General features: G+C 41.3%; 1 protein-coding gene across 2 annotated transcripts in view; it reads left to right on the top strand.

The window, feature by feature from the left end:
* Positions 1–12,532, top strand: part of LOC140202508 (carboxypeptidase M-like) — a 70,289-nt gene extending 57,757 nt beyond the window's left edge. For both annotated transcript variants that reach the window (XM_072267446.1, XM_072267447.1), the window contains 4 exons: positions 1,405–1,557; positions 4,152–4,304; positions 8,169–8,317; positions 10,877–12,532. In XM_072267446.1, coding sequence (XP_072123547.1) covers positions 1,405–1,557; positions 4,152–4,304; positions 8,169–8,317; positions 10,877–11,122 — 701 coding nt within the window. In that variant the 3' untranslated portion in view covers positions 11,123–12,532. The remainder of the gene's footprint in view (positions 1–1,404; positions 1,558–4,151; positions 4,305–8,168; positions 8,318–10,876) is intronic.
* The last annotated feature ends 3,501 nt before the right edge of the window (positions 12,533–16,033 follow it).

Genomic DNA, 16,033 nt, shown 5'->3' with positions numbered 1-16,033 from the left:
TGCCAATTTGTAAATGATACGAAGTATGGTGGAGGGGCAGGTAGTACTGAGGAAACAAGTAGGCTGCAGAAGGATTTAGACAGATTAGGAGAATGGGCAAGAAAGTGGCAAATTAAATGCAATGTTGGAAAATGCATGGTAATGCATTTTGGTAGAAGAAATAAATGTGCAGACTATTTTCTAAATGGGGAGAAAATCCAAAAATTTGAGATGCAAAGGAATTTGGGAGTCCTTGTGCAGAAAACCCTAAAGGTTAACTTGCAGCGTCAGTGCAAGTACAACGTTAGCATTCATTTCAAGAGGTCTAGAATACAAGAGGATGTGATGCTGAGGCTTTATAAGGCACTGGTGAGGCCAGTACTTGAGTATTGTGAAGTTTTGGGCTCCTCATCTAAAAGATATGCTGGTATTGGAGAAGGTTCAGAGGAGGTCCACAAGGATGATTCTGGGAATGAAAGGGTTATCAAATGAGGAAAGTTTGAATGCTCTGGAATTTAGAAGGATGGGGGGTGAATTTTATTGAATATATTTGAATATTGAAAGGACTAGGCAGAATAGACGTGGAAAGGATGTTTCCCATGGAGGGGGGGTCCAGGGCAAGAGGGCACAGCCTCAGGATAGAAAGGCATCCATTTAAAACAGAGAATTGGAGAAATTTTGTTAGCCAGAGGGTGGTGAATTTGTGGAATTTGTTACCACAAGCAGCTGTGGAGGCCAAGTTGTTGGGTGTGTTTAAAGCAGAGGTTGATAGGTTTTTGATTGAACATAGCACCAAAGTTTACGGTGAGAAGGCTGGGGAATGAGGAGGGGAGAAAAGGATCAGCCATGATTGAAAGGCAAAGCAAGCTCGATGGGCCAAATGGCCTAATTCTGCTCCTGTGGCTTATGGTCTTCGTAATAAATAATATCCAATAGTCTGGAGAATCAACTCATTGAACATAAACAAAGTCCCAAACATGACAGATTAAAGGAACTTTACCTAGCCAGTTGAACAAACAAGGAAGAAATCTAAAGAATACAGAGGGGGAATTTACATTATTAATTATATAATATGGAATAAAAAATAACTTACGACAAACCATGTTGGTCATAAAACCAGTGATCTGTTTCAAAACCCTATTGGGAATGGGGTTCCTTCACTGAAAGGATGTGCCTGTGTATGACTTCTTATCACTAAATACTACTTTAAGGGCTATAGCAATAAAAATTTAACCTACTTGGAATTTGATGAGCAAGCCACACTATTAGTGTTCAGGCAATAAATCCCAGCTTTGCAAGCATTTCTCATGCCTTGTAAAGGAATGACAGAGATGAAACTCACCATTATGTTAATTGAGATTTTGTGTTGGAATGGTCATGCTAACTCTGGTTTATGTCTCTCTGCAAATTTCTCCAACTCCAAAGGGAACAGCATATGCCCTGACAATGATGTCTTCGTTTATCTTGCAAAGAACTTCTCTTATAACCATGCAGGAATGTACTTTGGAGATGAATGTGCATATACGCAATTTTTTAAGGATGGAATTACCATTGGAGCTGAGTGGTATTCTTTGGAAGGTAAACTATATGCAAATAATTATTTCTAAGTGGCATTGAGTTGTTCTTAACTTGATATAAACATGAACAATAATGGGAGGTGTTTGAATGGAAGTTTCCTCACTTTTAATCCTTGTCTCTACATGTTATTTTTAAACAAGTATTTCAGAACAAATATATAAATTTTCCTTTTATTGACCTACACAGAATGATAAAGGGGGTGTTTCAGAATTTGTTTGGGTATATACTGTACATGACCACTCTTAATTTTCTTTAAGCAACCCTGCTGTGTGCTTGAAATGAGTCCAGGCCTGATTTAGATATTTATTTGTTGAGATGGAGCGCGGAATAGACGCTTCCAGCCCTTCGACCTGTGCCACCCAGCGACCCCAGATTGAACTCTAGCTTAATCACAGGACAAATTACAATGACCAATTAACCTACTAACCAGTATGTCCTTGGAGTGTGGAAGAAAGCCACAGCACCCGGAGGAAACCCACACATTCCACGGGGAGAACGGTTAAACTCCTTACAGATGATGCCGGAATTGAACTCCAAACTCCAACACCCCATGCTGTAATAGCGTCATGCTAACCGTTATGCTATCATGGCACCAAGGGTCCATTTCAGAAAACAACCACAACATTCATCCCAATAGAGCAAGCTGGCAGCAGGTTGAAATCTGACCATTCCTTTGCTCCACAACTACTGCTCAACTTGCTGAGTTCTCCCAGCAACATGCAACAAGTGCTGGAGAAACTCCAGCAGTATTATAGACAAAATTAAATAGTCAGCTTGATACCTTGCCTGGCCTACTGAGGTTCTCCAGTAGTTTCTTTGTGTTGCGCAAGATTTCCAGCATCTGCAGAATCACTTTTTTGTCTGAGTTTTTCCAGAATTTGTTTTTTTCATGCTCCAAATTCCAGCCTCTGCAGTTACTTCTGTCACTGGGTCAAGCAACTACACCCATGGCACTTAAGGTAACCACTTTTGAATACAGTAGATTCCGGTTAATTGAGCTGATAGTTAATTGGGGCAGCCGCTTATTTAGACAAGTCAAAGTTCAAGGTAAATTTAATATCAAAGTCCATATATGTCAGTATATACAACCCTGAGATTTATTTTCTTGTGGGCATACTCAATAAATCTGTAGAATAATAACCATAACAGAATCAATGAAAGATCACCCAACTGGGGTGTTCCACCGGAGTGCAGAAGACAACACATTGTGCAAATACAAAAGGAAAAAATAATAATAACAACTAAGCAATAAATATCAAGAACATGAGATGAAGTCTTTGAAAATGAGTCCATTGGTTGTGGGAACATTTCAATGATGGGGCAAGTGAAGTTGATTAAAGTTATCCCCTTTGGTTCAGGAGCCTGATGGTTGAGGGTTAGTAACTCTTCCTGAACCTGGTGGTGAGAGTCTTGAGGCTCCTGTAGCTTCTTCCTGATGGCAGCAGCCAGAAGAGAGCATGTCCTGGTTTGTGAGGATACCTGATGATGGATGCTGCTTTCCTGGTACTGTTTCTTGTCGATGTACTCAATGGCTGGGAGTGCTGTACCATGATGGACTGGGCTGTATCCGCTACTTTATGTAGGATATTCCAGTCCTGATGAAGGGTCTCTGCTCAAAATGTTGATTGTTTATTGCCCTCCATAGATGCTGCCTAAACTGCTGACTTCCTCCAACATTTTGTGTGTGTTACTCTGAAATTCTAGCATTTGCAGAATCTCTTGTGTTTCTGATTCCACATTCTCTATATTCACCTATCCATTTTCCTTCACAATGGGGCATAATTTATAGTGGCCAGTTAACCTGCAAACTTACAAATCCTTCAGATTTGGAAAGATGCTGGAGCAACCGGGAGAAACCTATGTAAACTGCAGAGGGGCTGTATCTGATGTCCGGATTGAACCAGGGTCTTTAACACCTTTGCTCCACCTGCCACATAAAGCGGGATCTCCCAGTGGTCACACTTTTCAATTCTACTTCCCACTCCAACATGTCAGCCCATGGCCTCCTCTACTGCCACGATGAGGCCACTCTCAAGTTGGTGGAGCAACACCTTATATTCCATCTGGGTAGCCTCCAACTTAATGGCATTAACATCAATGAATCAAGCTTTCAGTAATTGCCACCCCCCCCATTCCCATTTTCCTTTCTTGCTTTATCACCTAACCTGCCCATCACCTCCCTACAGTTCTCCCTCCCCTTTCTTCCATGATCTTGTCTTCTCCTATCAGATTCCCTCTTCTCCAGCCCTTTAGCTCCTTCACCAATCAACTTCCCAGCTCTTTCTCTGCCTTCCCCTCTCCTGGTTTCACCTATCACCTACCACCTTGTACTTCTTCGTCCCCTCCACCTTCTATGCTGACTTCTCCCCTTCTTTTCCAGTCCTGAAGAAGGGTCCCCAACCCACAATGTCAACTGTTTAATCTTTTCCACAGACGCTGCCTGACCTGCTGAGTTCCTCCAGCATTTTCTGTGTGTGTGTTGTCTTTGATGCTGTGAGTCAGCAGCTCGGGTAGACGTGTTCTTCATTGGCAGGGTCAAAGTTTAAATTTGGGCCATAAGAATACTTTATCTAAACTATAACCCTTTTCCTTAGGTGGAATGCAAGACTTCAACTATGTTCAGGCACAGTGTTTCGAACTAACTGTGGAGATGTCATGTTGTATGAATCCACCGCCAAACACACTGAAGGACTTCTGGAATGACAATAAGATTTCCCTGGTTAATTTCTTCAATCTTGTCCATTTAGGTTTGTGCTGTATCTTGTACTATTTGTGCTAATAATATTTGCTTTGATGCGTAAAGGACAAAATCATCACAGTATTCAGCATTGTCTGCAGTATTTTTCAATGTCAGCTTCGGAGCTACTGATCTTCATTGGCTGGAGCTCTGAAGAGCATGGTATTTTCAAAGATTATGGGTTAATTTATTACCAAAATATACAACTGAGATTCTCCTTCTCCAGATGGCCATGAAACCAAGAAAAAAAGAACAGCAACATGATCATCAACCGCCAAACCCTCTTCCCCGCACAAAATGCAACAACATCGACCTCCAAATACCCCTTTCCCCAGATAAAGTGAACAAGAATGCAACAAGAACATCAATCCCAAACCCCCTCCCCCGCACAAAATGAGAAAAGAACATTGGCCTCCAAATCTCCCTCTCCCTGCACAAACTAACAAAGAAGCACAACAAGAGCATCGACCCCAGACCCCCCTCTCCACACACAAAATGTCACAAGACCATTCACCCCCAAATCCCCTCCCCCGCACTAAAAAACAAGAATGCACCCGTGATAAACACAGAATATAAAAAACTATGACTAAAAAAGTCCATCGTCTAAATCCGTACCTAAAATGCAGAAAAACCTTGGTAACATCCTCTAGGCATAGTGGCTGACCTCATAGGCTCCCTTCTGTGGCAGCAGAGAGATCCCATCAGCGATCCGAAGGCAGGCAGCCGGCACTCGTCTTCTGCTTTCGCCTCGAAGTTTCAATTTCCCGTGTCGCTTTAATTGGACAACAGCAGAAGCTTTAAATCGGTGAAATGGAATCAAACATTGGCTCACACCCCACCCTCCCCACCGCCTCCCTGTCTCAGATTTTAACTCAATGTACTTAATACCTTGTTTATTGCACAGGATGACTTCTCAGCAGAGTTGAGTGCCAAAAGGAGTCATTATCGGGCAGACGTGCTACTGTGTATGGAACTGGTACAAATCCAGTGCTGAATCACTCCACTGCTGGCTGTGGAGTGGCTCCATCAAAGTTTGAGTCTTAGATGGGTTCCAAAGAGATGGCTCAGCACTGTGATGAGGAGCTCTGAGTATGGACTGTGGGGTGGGGTTATAGAGGGTGCATCCCATTCCTTCTTCCTGTTCCATTGATCTAACAGCCTGATTCTAGGAACCTTCCCGTTAAAAGGCTGTTTGATTGGCTCCACCTCCAGAGATTTAAGTTAATTGGCCAGAAACCACTCTGAATGTGGCGGCATGGTGCGCAGAGGTTTGCACAATACTTTACAGTACAAGCGACTTGGGTTCAATTCCCACCACTGCCTGTAAGGACTTTCTATGTTCTCCCCATGACAGCATGGGTTTCCTCCAGGTGCTCCGGTTTCCTCCCACAGTCCAAAGACATACATGTTGGTAGGTTAATTGGTCATTGTAGCTTGTCCCATAATTAGGCTGGGATTAAATTGGGGGAATGCTGGGCTGCACGGCTTGAAGGGCCTATTCCATGTTGTAGCTCAATAAATAAATGAACTAACATGGGAATGCTGACAGACGAGGCAAAATGCAACACACGATCTGGAATTTTAAGAAGCACTCAGTAAGTCAGGACTGACACTTTATTGTCTGCCAGCAGTACACTTTCTCTGTAACAGTAACACTTCATGTTTCATTTGTACAACATCAGTGAGCTGATGTTGTGAAATGATCTGTATGGATGGCATGCAAAATAAAGTTTGACACTACGCGAGATCATAATGATCTATTTACCTCCTCTATGGAGAGGCAGTCTGAGTTAAAGTTAAACGTCTACACATTCTGTTCACCATCCAAGGGTAGTACAGCAGCAGTGGAAAAGCTACTGCCAGTCAAATCAAGTCAAGTCTATAGTCATTTAACTATATACATGTATACCACCAAACAAGAAAACAGTCTCTCCAAACCAGGGTGTAAAGCATTGTAGTATAGATAACACACAAAACACATAGTAACTTATGAAAGTAAGGATGAAATTTACAGATGGATTACACGTAAACAAAGTGTAAAAATTAAATATGGGAAGGTACAGAACAGATTAACTAGAGATACTTTGAATCCGATGCAGCAGGGAGATCAGAAGCAAATAGCCTCCCCCACTATCTGTACCCAGCATCACTGAATATGCTGGGTTTTGGTATAGGAGAGCCATAGAACACTACACCACAGAACAGGGCCTTTGGCCCATCACCCTCCTTAACATTCACACAATTAGAGAAGTTAAGCTCACTACAACAGCATACAGAAAGCCAAGGCGAACCTGCGGAGTTTCCTTCGGTATTTTGTGCATTTACTCCAGATTTCAAGCATCTGCAGACTGGCATCTTGAGCTCTCTGATTCAGTGGCGCAGCAGACAGATCCCCACTGCAATGATCTGAGCACTGGCTACAGTTTATACTTTTGATCATTAATTCTGTTTCTCCAACTTCATACTTATGTTGCAAGGACATGGCTGGGGATGATCCCAAGTGCAGGACACAGATGCTGAGGCAGAGTCATTAGGCATAGCCCCTCCGCAAACAGGGAGTCAATATCCAGGAGCCAATACGAAGCTTAGAACTAACAGTTCTCAGGAATAGGAAACAAGGTTTACTCTCACAAGAGTCAACCAACGAACTGGCAGCTTCTTGTTGTGGTTGCAGGGTTTTTATCCTGCCGTATGATGGGAAGCAGGTGCATGTAGTTAGTGGTACTTGGGAATGATTGGAATCTAAATGAGGTGATCGAGACCCAAATCTTGAGGTAAATAGCAAGGTGGGGGATTGCCAGATGGGACCATGACAACTTATTTCTTAATTGTAGAATTAGAATAGATTTAAAATGAGAAAACACAGAAAATTATCTCAGCAAGGTGTGTGCTTCTAGAGGGATGCTTTCCAGAGCTGTAGATTGACTCATTCTTTGCATGTTGAGATTCAATCATGTACAAGTTAAGATCATAAAACATAGGAGCAGAATTAAGTAATTCAGCCCACCGAGTCTCCTCCCCTATTCTGTCATGGCTGATTTATTATGCCTCTCAACCACACCATCCTCCCTTCTCCCTGTAACGTTAACGCCCTTACTAATCAAGAACCTATCAACCTCCACTTTAAATCCAGTGACTTTGCCTCCACAACCATCTGTGACAATGAATTCCACAGATTTACCACTCTCTGATTAAAGAAATTCCTCCTCATCTCTCTCTGTAAGGACTTCCTTGTATTCTGAGGCTGTGCCCTCTGGTCCTATATGCCCTCCCACTATTGGAAACATCCTCTCTGCATCCTCACTATCCAGGTCTTTCAACATTTGATAGATTTCAATGAGATCCCTCCTTAGTCTTCTAAACTCCGGTGAGTATAGGCCCACGTGCTCCCCATATGTTAACCCTTCCATTCCTGGATTCATTGTTGTAAACAAGAAAACTCTGGACCTCCTCCAATGCCAGCGTATGCTTCTTTAGATATGGGACCTAAAACTGATCACTATACTATTGAGTAACTAATTCATGATGTTGTACCTGAACCATACATGATTTTGCAATCATAAAATAATTAGTTTGGAGGATTCCAAATAATACGTAGCTGGTACTGTGGCTACATCAGATTGGAGTGGTTACCTCAAATATATACTGTAAGTGCTTGGGTTTGGGTTGGGTCCAAGCACAACTTAATGTTTGGGTTGTGTTCATTCGTTTCTAATATTGAACCAAACACTCATCTAAAAGGTTTATTGCTTTCCTACCGAACACACCTCCGCATAAATGGTTGAAATCCATTGTGGTTAAGTTGATCTTGCCCATTCTATATAGATTAAAATAGTTTTATAATTTTATTTTTAAATTATTTCTATTTGTATAGGTGTGAAAGGACAAGTCCTGGATGTTTATGATCAACCAATTAAAGATGCAATTATAAAGGTGCGCGGCAGGGAAAACCTCATTCCTTTTAAAACTAATAAACTTGGAGAATATTATAGGCTTCTGTTGCCTGGAACGTATATCCTGGAGGTAAGTTCAAATTAGTTATTTCTACTCCTGGCCTCACTGAATATACTAAGGTTTGGTATAGAAGAACACTACAGCACAGAAACAGGCCCTTTGGCCCTTCTAGTCTGTGGCGGATAACTAATCTGCCTACTACCATCGACCTGCACCTGGACCATAGTCCTCCTTACCCATCTCATCCATGTATTTATCCAAATTTCTTTTAAGTGTTGAAATTGACCCCACATCCAGCAGTTGCGCTGACAGCACCCTCTGAGTGACGAAGTTCTCCCTCATGTTATGCTTAAACATTTCACCTTTCACCCTTAACCTATGACTTCTACTTGTTGTCTCACCCAACTTCAGTGGAAAAAGCTAGTATTGTCCAGAGAACAATTAAAGGAATATTCGAGCTGTTTGAAAGAGTTATTCAGATATCTTTGTCTTCCTGCTGAGCTGAAGAACCTTTCATCAAGAGAAAGAAATTGGTGTTTGTAGTGAGCTAAAAGTACTTAATTTTTTGAGCAACGTTCAAGAATGTTTATTGTCATTCATGTACACAAATGTAAAGGAGAACAAATGATCGTTACTCTGGATCAGATGCCCCGTACAGACACAATAAGCATAAAGAACAGAATAAGAAAAACACAATAAAGTGCAGCACTTTCCTCTAGCTCACATGTTTTATAACACTGCGTTTGTCCCCCTCACATGTGAGCCTCGCTCCACCCTCCCAAGCAATAAATAATGAGAGAACGAGTACAAAAAGAAATGAAATGAAAATGAAATGAAATGGAATGAAATGACTTTATTTCTAACATCTTTTAAATATATGAGGAGTAAAAATCTTTACGTTACCTCTCCGTCTAAATGTGCAGTGTGTAATCATAGTAAGTTATAATAATTTATAATAAATAGAACAATCAATGCAACATAGAAATACACTCAAATCAGTGTGAGTTAATCAGTCTGATGGCCTGGTGGAGGAAGCAGTCCAGGAGCCTGTTGGTCCTGGCTTTTATGCTGCGGTGCCGTTTCCCAGACGGTAGCAGCTGGGACAGACCGTGGTTGGGGTGACTCAGGTCCCCAATGATCCTACAGGCCCTTTTTTCACACCTGTCTTTGAAATAATAAGAACAAATAATTAAGCAATAAATATTGAGAACATGAATTGAAAAGTCCTTGAAAGTGAGACCATAGGTTGTGGGAATATTTCAATGATAGGGCAAGTGAAATTGAGTAAAGTTATCCCCTTTTGTTCAAGAGCCTACTGGTTGAGGGGTAGTGACTATTCTTGAACCTGGTGGTGTGAGTCCTGAGGCTTTTGTACTTTCTATCTGATGGCAGCAGTGAGAAAAGAGCATGCCTTGGGTAGTGGGGGATCCCTGATGGTGGAGATCACTGGTGATGGATGCTGCTTTCTTGAGGCAGCATTTATGCAGGTGTGCTCAATGATTGGGAGGGCCTTAACTGTGGTGCACTGGGCCAAACCCAGTACTTTTTGTCGGATTTTCCAATCAAAGGCAATGGTGTTTCCATACCAGGCTGTGATGCAGCCATTCAATAACTATCCACTACACTATAGAAGTTTGTCAAAGTTTTAGGTGTCGTACTGAATCACCGCAAACTCCTAAGGAAGTTGATGCATGAAATACTTTCTTCACCATTGCACTTATGTGCTGGGCAGATTATCTATGAATTTAAAGTTGCTAACCTTCTCCACCTCTGATATTCTGATGAGGATTGGCTCAAGGACCTCTGGTTTCCCTCTCCTGAAGTCTACAATTTTCCTTGGTCTTGATGACATTGAGTGAGAGGTTGTAGTTATGACACCACTCAGCCAGATTTTCAGTCTCCCTCCTGTACGCTGATTCATCACTATCTTTGATTAGACCTACATCAGCAAACTTGAATATGGTATTGGAGTTATGCTTAGCCACATAATCATGAGTGTAAAGTTCCTCTTATAAGGCCTGTAACAGTTCCAAAAGTTACCACGGTACAGCAATATGTTGTGGAGATCTGTTATGTTCTGTAACTTCAAAACGTTAAACTAATACAAAGGGACGCACAGGAGTCCAAAAGTGCAGGTCTAATTTCAAGTTTACTTTGTGAGGTGCCCACATATTGTGTTTTGGCGTGATGACGTATGCAATTAACATATTTTTACATAAAACCCATAACTAATTATTTAAATGAACAACAATATTTAATCAAACTATATATATACATACACGCACAAGATTACTCAAATATTACTGAAATATTCAACACATTACAAGATTCATAATTATTTGTGAAAGGTAATGCATTCTTAGCATATAACCCGAAGAAGTTTAAATCTTCTCTTCGACGGGAGTTCAGTGAGACCCACTCTCACTGCTCCCGCCCCCCCAATCCCCTGTGACCTCTGCTTCCAGCATTGGCAAAATCTCTTGTATCCATAGTTACTTATTTTGATTTGATAAGGAGAATGAGTTATGTCTAAATTTTCTTGATTTCAAAAGGGAAGTACACTTTTTGGTAGCTGAAATTGAATTAAAAAAATAAGAAACCAATTCTTGTAACTTTTTTTTCTTTCAGGTCAACGCAAAGGGATTTTGCCCAAAAACTGTTCAACTGGAAATTCCCAACAACTTGTCAAATTTCTGTGCTTTAGTCCATGACATTCGATTGGATAGTAAATATCAGTTTCCAGACAGCAGAGCTGAAGCGTCCAATGACGGAGCTAGTACCACATACATAAATGTCATTCTGTTAATCTCTTCTATATTTATGTCACTTAAATTCACATTTAATTCTTCAGGCAGGGCTATTTCAATGTTGTAATATGATTCACAACTAAATTCATTTACAAAAATAACAATCAGAATCTCATATTCTGCTGATTATACATCTTAACTGGACAATCAAGATGACTAAAATATTAATGTTTTAATTTTAATGAAGCTTCAACCAATTTTCACCTAAATGATAAAATGTATGCACTTACACAACATTGCTACATATTTATCATGGTGATTTAAATGAAATTCTATTGATTACATACTCACAGCCATCTTTAAAGAGAGGACTCTCAGACATCTTTCTTTATCTATCTATTGGCAAAATTAAAGTCATACCGTAGAAAAAACAAATATAAATAACTGAGGCCAAAGCTATGTTTTACTTGCCTAATTGTTTTCAAAATATTGTACAGGCATTAAAGACAAAAGATAATGCAGAAACTGGAACATAGAACAGAAACAGAACACTGAGAGAACCCAATGGGTGATCAGGGCCTGATCTGAAACATTGACTTAGTATACCTGTTGCCTTCACAGATGCTGCTTGATTCATTGTGCTCTTCTGTGTTTTTCCTCTCCGCACCTTGAGGCACATTGGGTGGCAACCTTGCTGTTTCTTTAACATGTCCGTTTTTGACAAGGCCGAGTTGCTAGCTCAATGCTCAACCCAGCACAGACAGAAAGTGTGTGAGGAACCAACCGGATTCAAAGCTGGGACAACTTGCCTCGAAGTCTGGTGCAGATGCCACTACATCACCGGCCGGCTATTAAGCTCTTCTAGCACTCTGTTTTTGTACAGGAATTCCTGTTTGTCAGCATATGACTTACATGCTTCTGCTTTAATGCTTTTGACTCCTTCGACTCTGCATACTGACTTACAGGGCTTTGTTCACTCTACAAAGGTGTGTCTATCTCTGCTCATTTGGTGAACCACTTTCTCCCAATTATTTCTTGAATATTGCTGCAACTAATCTAAAAAAAGATCACAGGATACTGTAACTATTGATACTAAACTGAACATAACTGGTAGAAATGAAAGAGGAGAGCATTCGCCCCAGTTAACAACACGGACAAAATGAAAGTTAGTGTCCAAAGACTTATCCTTGGAAGTACTTAGTATATTACAAGGCAGAATGGAATAGGTTTATTAATTAAAAGACCCTACTCTGTTGCATGCACCCCCAAGTTTGGTGATGATCCAGGTTAAGGCATGGTAGCACAGCACTTTACAGTACCAAGTGACCTGGGTTCGTTTCTTGCTGCTGCATGTAAGGAGCTAGTATGTTCTCCCTGTGACTGCATGGGTTTCCTCCCACAGTCCAGGTTGGTGGGTGGATTGGCCATTGTAAGTTGCCTTGTGATGAGGCTAGGATTAAATTGGGGGATTGTTGGGTGGCATGGCTCAAAGAGCTTACTCTGCACTGTGTCTCAATAAACTTTTTTTAAAATGAAACTGTTATTGGCGAGATTTAATTGGAAAGGATGTTAAGGGGTGATGAATCTTTTGAAAGTACCAATATGTCGTTACAAGAAATGTGCAATCCTGTATTACATTTATCTTGTTGGTGGAGGCAGCAAAATTTTCCAAAAACCTGAAATAAATCAATGGTTCCATTTAATATCAGAGAATGTATACAGTATACAACATGAAATTCTTATTCTTTGCAGACATCCACAAAGCAGAGAAAAAAAAACAAGAATGAATGACAGAAAAACATTAGAACGCCAAAGCATCCCTCTCCCATGCACAAGCAGCAAAAGCATCAATCCCCCTTATCTTTACCCCCACTTGTTCCAACAAAAGCATCAATCCCCCTCATCACCCATCATGCAAACAATAGCGAGCCTCCAGAGACTAGATTTAGAGTTCATCCAAAGCTACTGTCTATCCCAACACTTTGACAACTAAAAAGGCTCTCTCTCTCATCGCAGGAGAGATATCAGTCTTGCTACAGTGAAAGATGAGACCAGCTGCTCGCCATTTCAATGTTATAATCTGCAGCATTGCTTATTTAAGTTCTCCTGACTTGAGAACCAGCATGCTCTTTCTCACCATCGAGAGAGAGAGATTGCTCAAGTGCAGAGGCTTCCAGCAGCTGTGGCCACTGTCTCGATTTTCTGATCTAATGCAACGCTTCAGTTGGTGACATCGGTGAGGAATCGGGTCATCAACAAGGCTGCACCCTGAAGATCCCGAAACCACTCCTGGAGATCCCGAAACATAGGCCACTTAGCGAGTTCCAAGAGCGAGAACCCACTACCTGTGAGGAATGTAGTTTGAGCGCAGCTGTAGATCAGGGACTGCAACAGGGTCTCAGTCATCTTGAATAGGATAAAAAAGACATGAGAACAGGAGACTTAAACTATATTGTGGATGACCTGGCCACGTCCACAAAAACCTCTGGTGCCATCTTTTGCTCCTGCCACTCCAACGATTGACTATTTTCTGTGTTTAAGAATAATAGGATGGGTTCCTTTGGAAGAGGAGACCCCTCACAAAAGTTCATCCCAAGGATGAGAAAACTGCTTCCGTTTTAAGATAGCTAAAGTTCACAATATTCTTCCTGAAGGCAATATAGAGGATCATGTAAACTTAAAGTGGATCATGTGGAGAATCTGAGTGTTTTGAAGACCAATATTCCAATGATGTGGTTATCTGAGAAAACACTTGGGTGATGATACTGCTTTTCTGAGTTTGGGTTATACATTTCCTTTGCCTCTTCATTGGACAATATTTTGTGGGGAATAATCTGGACAGTAAACACCTTGTTCATTGTTATCAATGCTTGTCATGACTGCCAACATCAAGCTAAAGTTTTTGCTGCTGCTGCCACCCCCACCCCTCTCCTCTGCCAACTCCCATTCCAACTGATTGTTGCAAACCATGAAGCAAGTTGTGACTGCTGTGTTGAAAAAATCACATGAAGGGTGTACCACGTGTCATTTTGGAGTCTCTCACCGATGACAAACCAATCAGTCCAGAAAACTGGAAAAGGTAGAAAACAAGATAGCCGTAGACTACATAAGTACCTCTTTGGGTAGTGCAACCCATACAACATTGAATGAGCTTTGGAAGACATTTTGGCCAGTGTGTACATGACTCCTGCAAGTTTACAAACCTGAAAATTTATCCATATTAACATTGCCAAGATGGTAAATGAGGTGAAGTTTGACAAAATGGGCGATGCTATATCTTAGTGGCTACCATAAAGCTTAAAAGCACCAGTGACTGGGATTCCTGTTACGGTCTATAAGGAATTTGCATGTTCTCCTTGTGACCATGTGCAATTCCTCCAGGTGCTCTGGTTTCTTCCCACATTCCAAAGATGTACAGGTTAGTAAGATGTGGGCATGTTATGTTGCCGCTGGAAGCATGAACGATATCCTTAGCACATCCTTAGATTATGTTTGTGGCTGATGCAAATGGTGCATTTCACTGCATGTTTCAATGTACATGTGACAAACAAAGCTAATCTCTTTATAGTTGAGGTAGAATTATTAGAATCACATGATGACAAGCCTACAAATGAGCCTCCCCAAAAGACTTCATTACTAAATGGCTTTTGGAAATATTCTTCTGCAATGAGCAAATAAAAACCATCACCAAAAGTGACCATCCCTATAGAGAGCATGAATTTAGTTGACATGTCATGATAGAAATCACCCTGGTCGGTTGTAAATAAATGAAAACAATAGTTCTCTAGGTTTCTGTTTGTTCAGTTCTGGTGGCCTCATTATGGGAATGATGTGGAAGCTTTAAAGAGGGTGCAGAGGAGATTTACCAGGATGATGTCTGGATTAGAAAGCATAGTTTATGAGGATAGGTTGAGTGAGATAGGGCGTTTCTCTTTGGAGAGAAGGAAGATAAGAAGTAACTTAATAGATATGAACAAGATGATAAGTGGCATAGATAAAGTGTTCAGCCAAAGACCTTTCCTGGGTGGAAATGGCTAATACAAGGGGGCATAAGTTTAAAGTGTTGGGAGTAAAGTATGGGGGGAATGTCAGAGGCAGTTTTTTTTCACACAGAGTGGTACGTGCGTGGAACACACTGCCAGGGGTGGTGATAGAGACAGATACATTAGGGGCATTTAAGAAACTCTTCGACAGGCACATGGAATAACGAAAAAATGGAGAAAAGAGTTAGATTGATCATGGATTAGGTTAAAGGGTCAATGTTGTGGGTAGATAAGCCTGTACTGTTCTAGGTTCTATTTACATTGTTACCTTCTTTAAGCCTTGTTTATCAGCCTCTAGCAACAGCCATCAGAATTAACCCTTGTTATCTACAAGCAAACTCCATCAAACTTGATGTCATCACCACTATCATCATCCAAATTTCTAATGTCTCTTCTCTCTACTATCACTTCCTTGATGTGCAAAACCAACATCACCACTTTTTTTTTAGATTATGAGGACACTCAGTCATCGTTTATTGTCATTTAGAAATACATGCATTAAAAAATGATGCAATGTTCCTCCAGAATGATATCACAAGAAAACACAGGACAAACCAAAACTAAAACTGGCAAAACCACATAATTATAACATATAGTTACAACAGTGCAAAGCAATACTGTAATTTGATAAAGAGCAGACCATGGCATGGTAAAAACATAGTCTCGAAGTCCCGATAGACCCATCATCTCACGCAGGCGGTAGAAGGGAGAAACTCTCCCTGCCATGAACCTCCAAGCGCTGCCAACTTGCCGATGCAGCACCATTGGAAGCACCCGACCGCAGCGGACTCTGAGTCCATCTGAAAATTTTGAGCCTCCGACACCGAGCACTGTGCACCGAGCACCATCCTCTGCCGAGCACTTCAACCCCACCCCAGCCGCTGAGCAACAAACAAAGCCGAGGACTCGGGGCCTTCCCCTCCGGAGATTTTGGACCACACAGTAGCAGCAGCAGCGAAGCAGGCATTTCAGAAGTTTCACCAGATGTTCCTCCG

The sequence above is a fragment of the Mobula birostris genome, chromosome 9, assembly GCF_030028105.1.
Source record: "Mobula birostris isolate sMobBir1 chromosome 9, sMobBir1.hap1, whole genome shotgun sequence".
NCBI lineage: Eukaryota > Metazoa > Chordata > Chondrichthyes > Myliobatiformes > Myliobatidae > Mobula > Mobula birostris.
The sequence above is the reverse complement of the archived record's forward strand: the minus strand, read 5'-3'. Positions and strand labels throughout refer to the sequence as shown.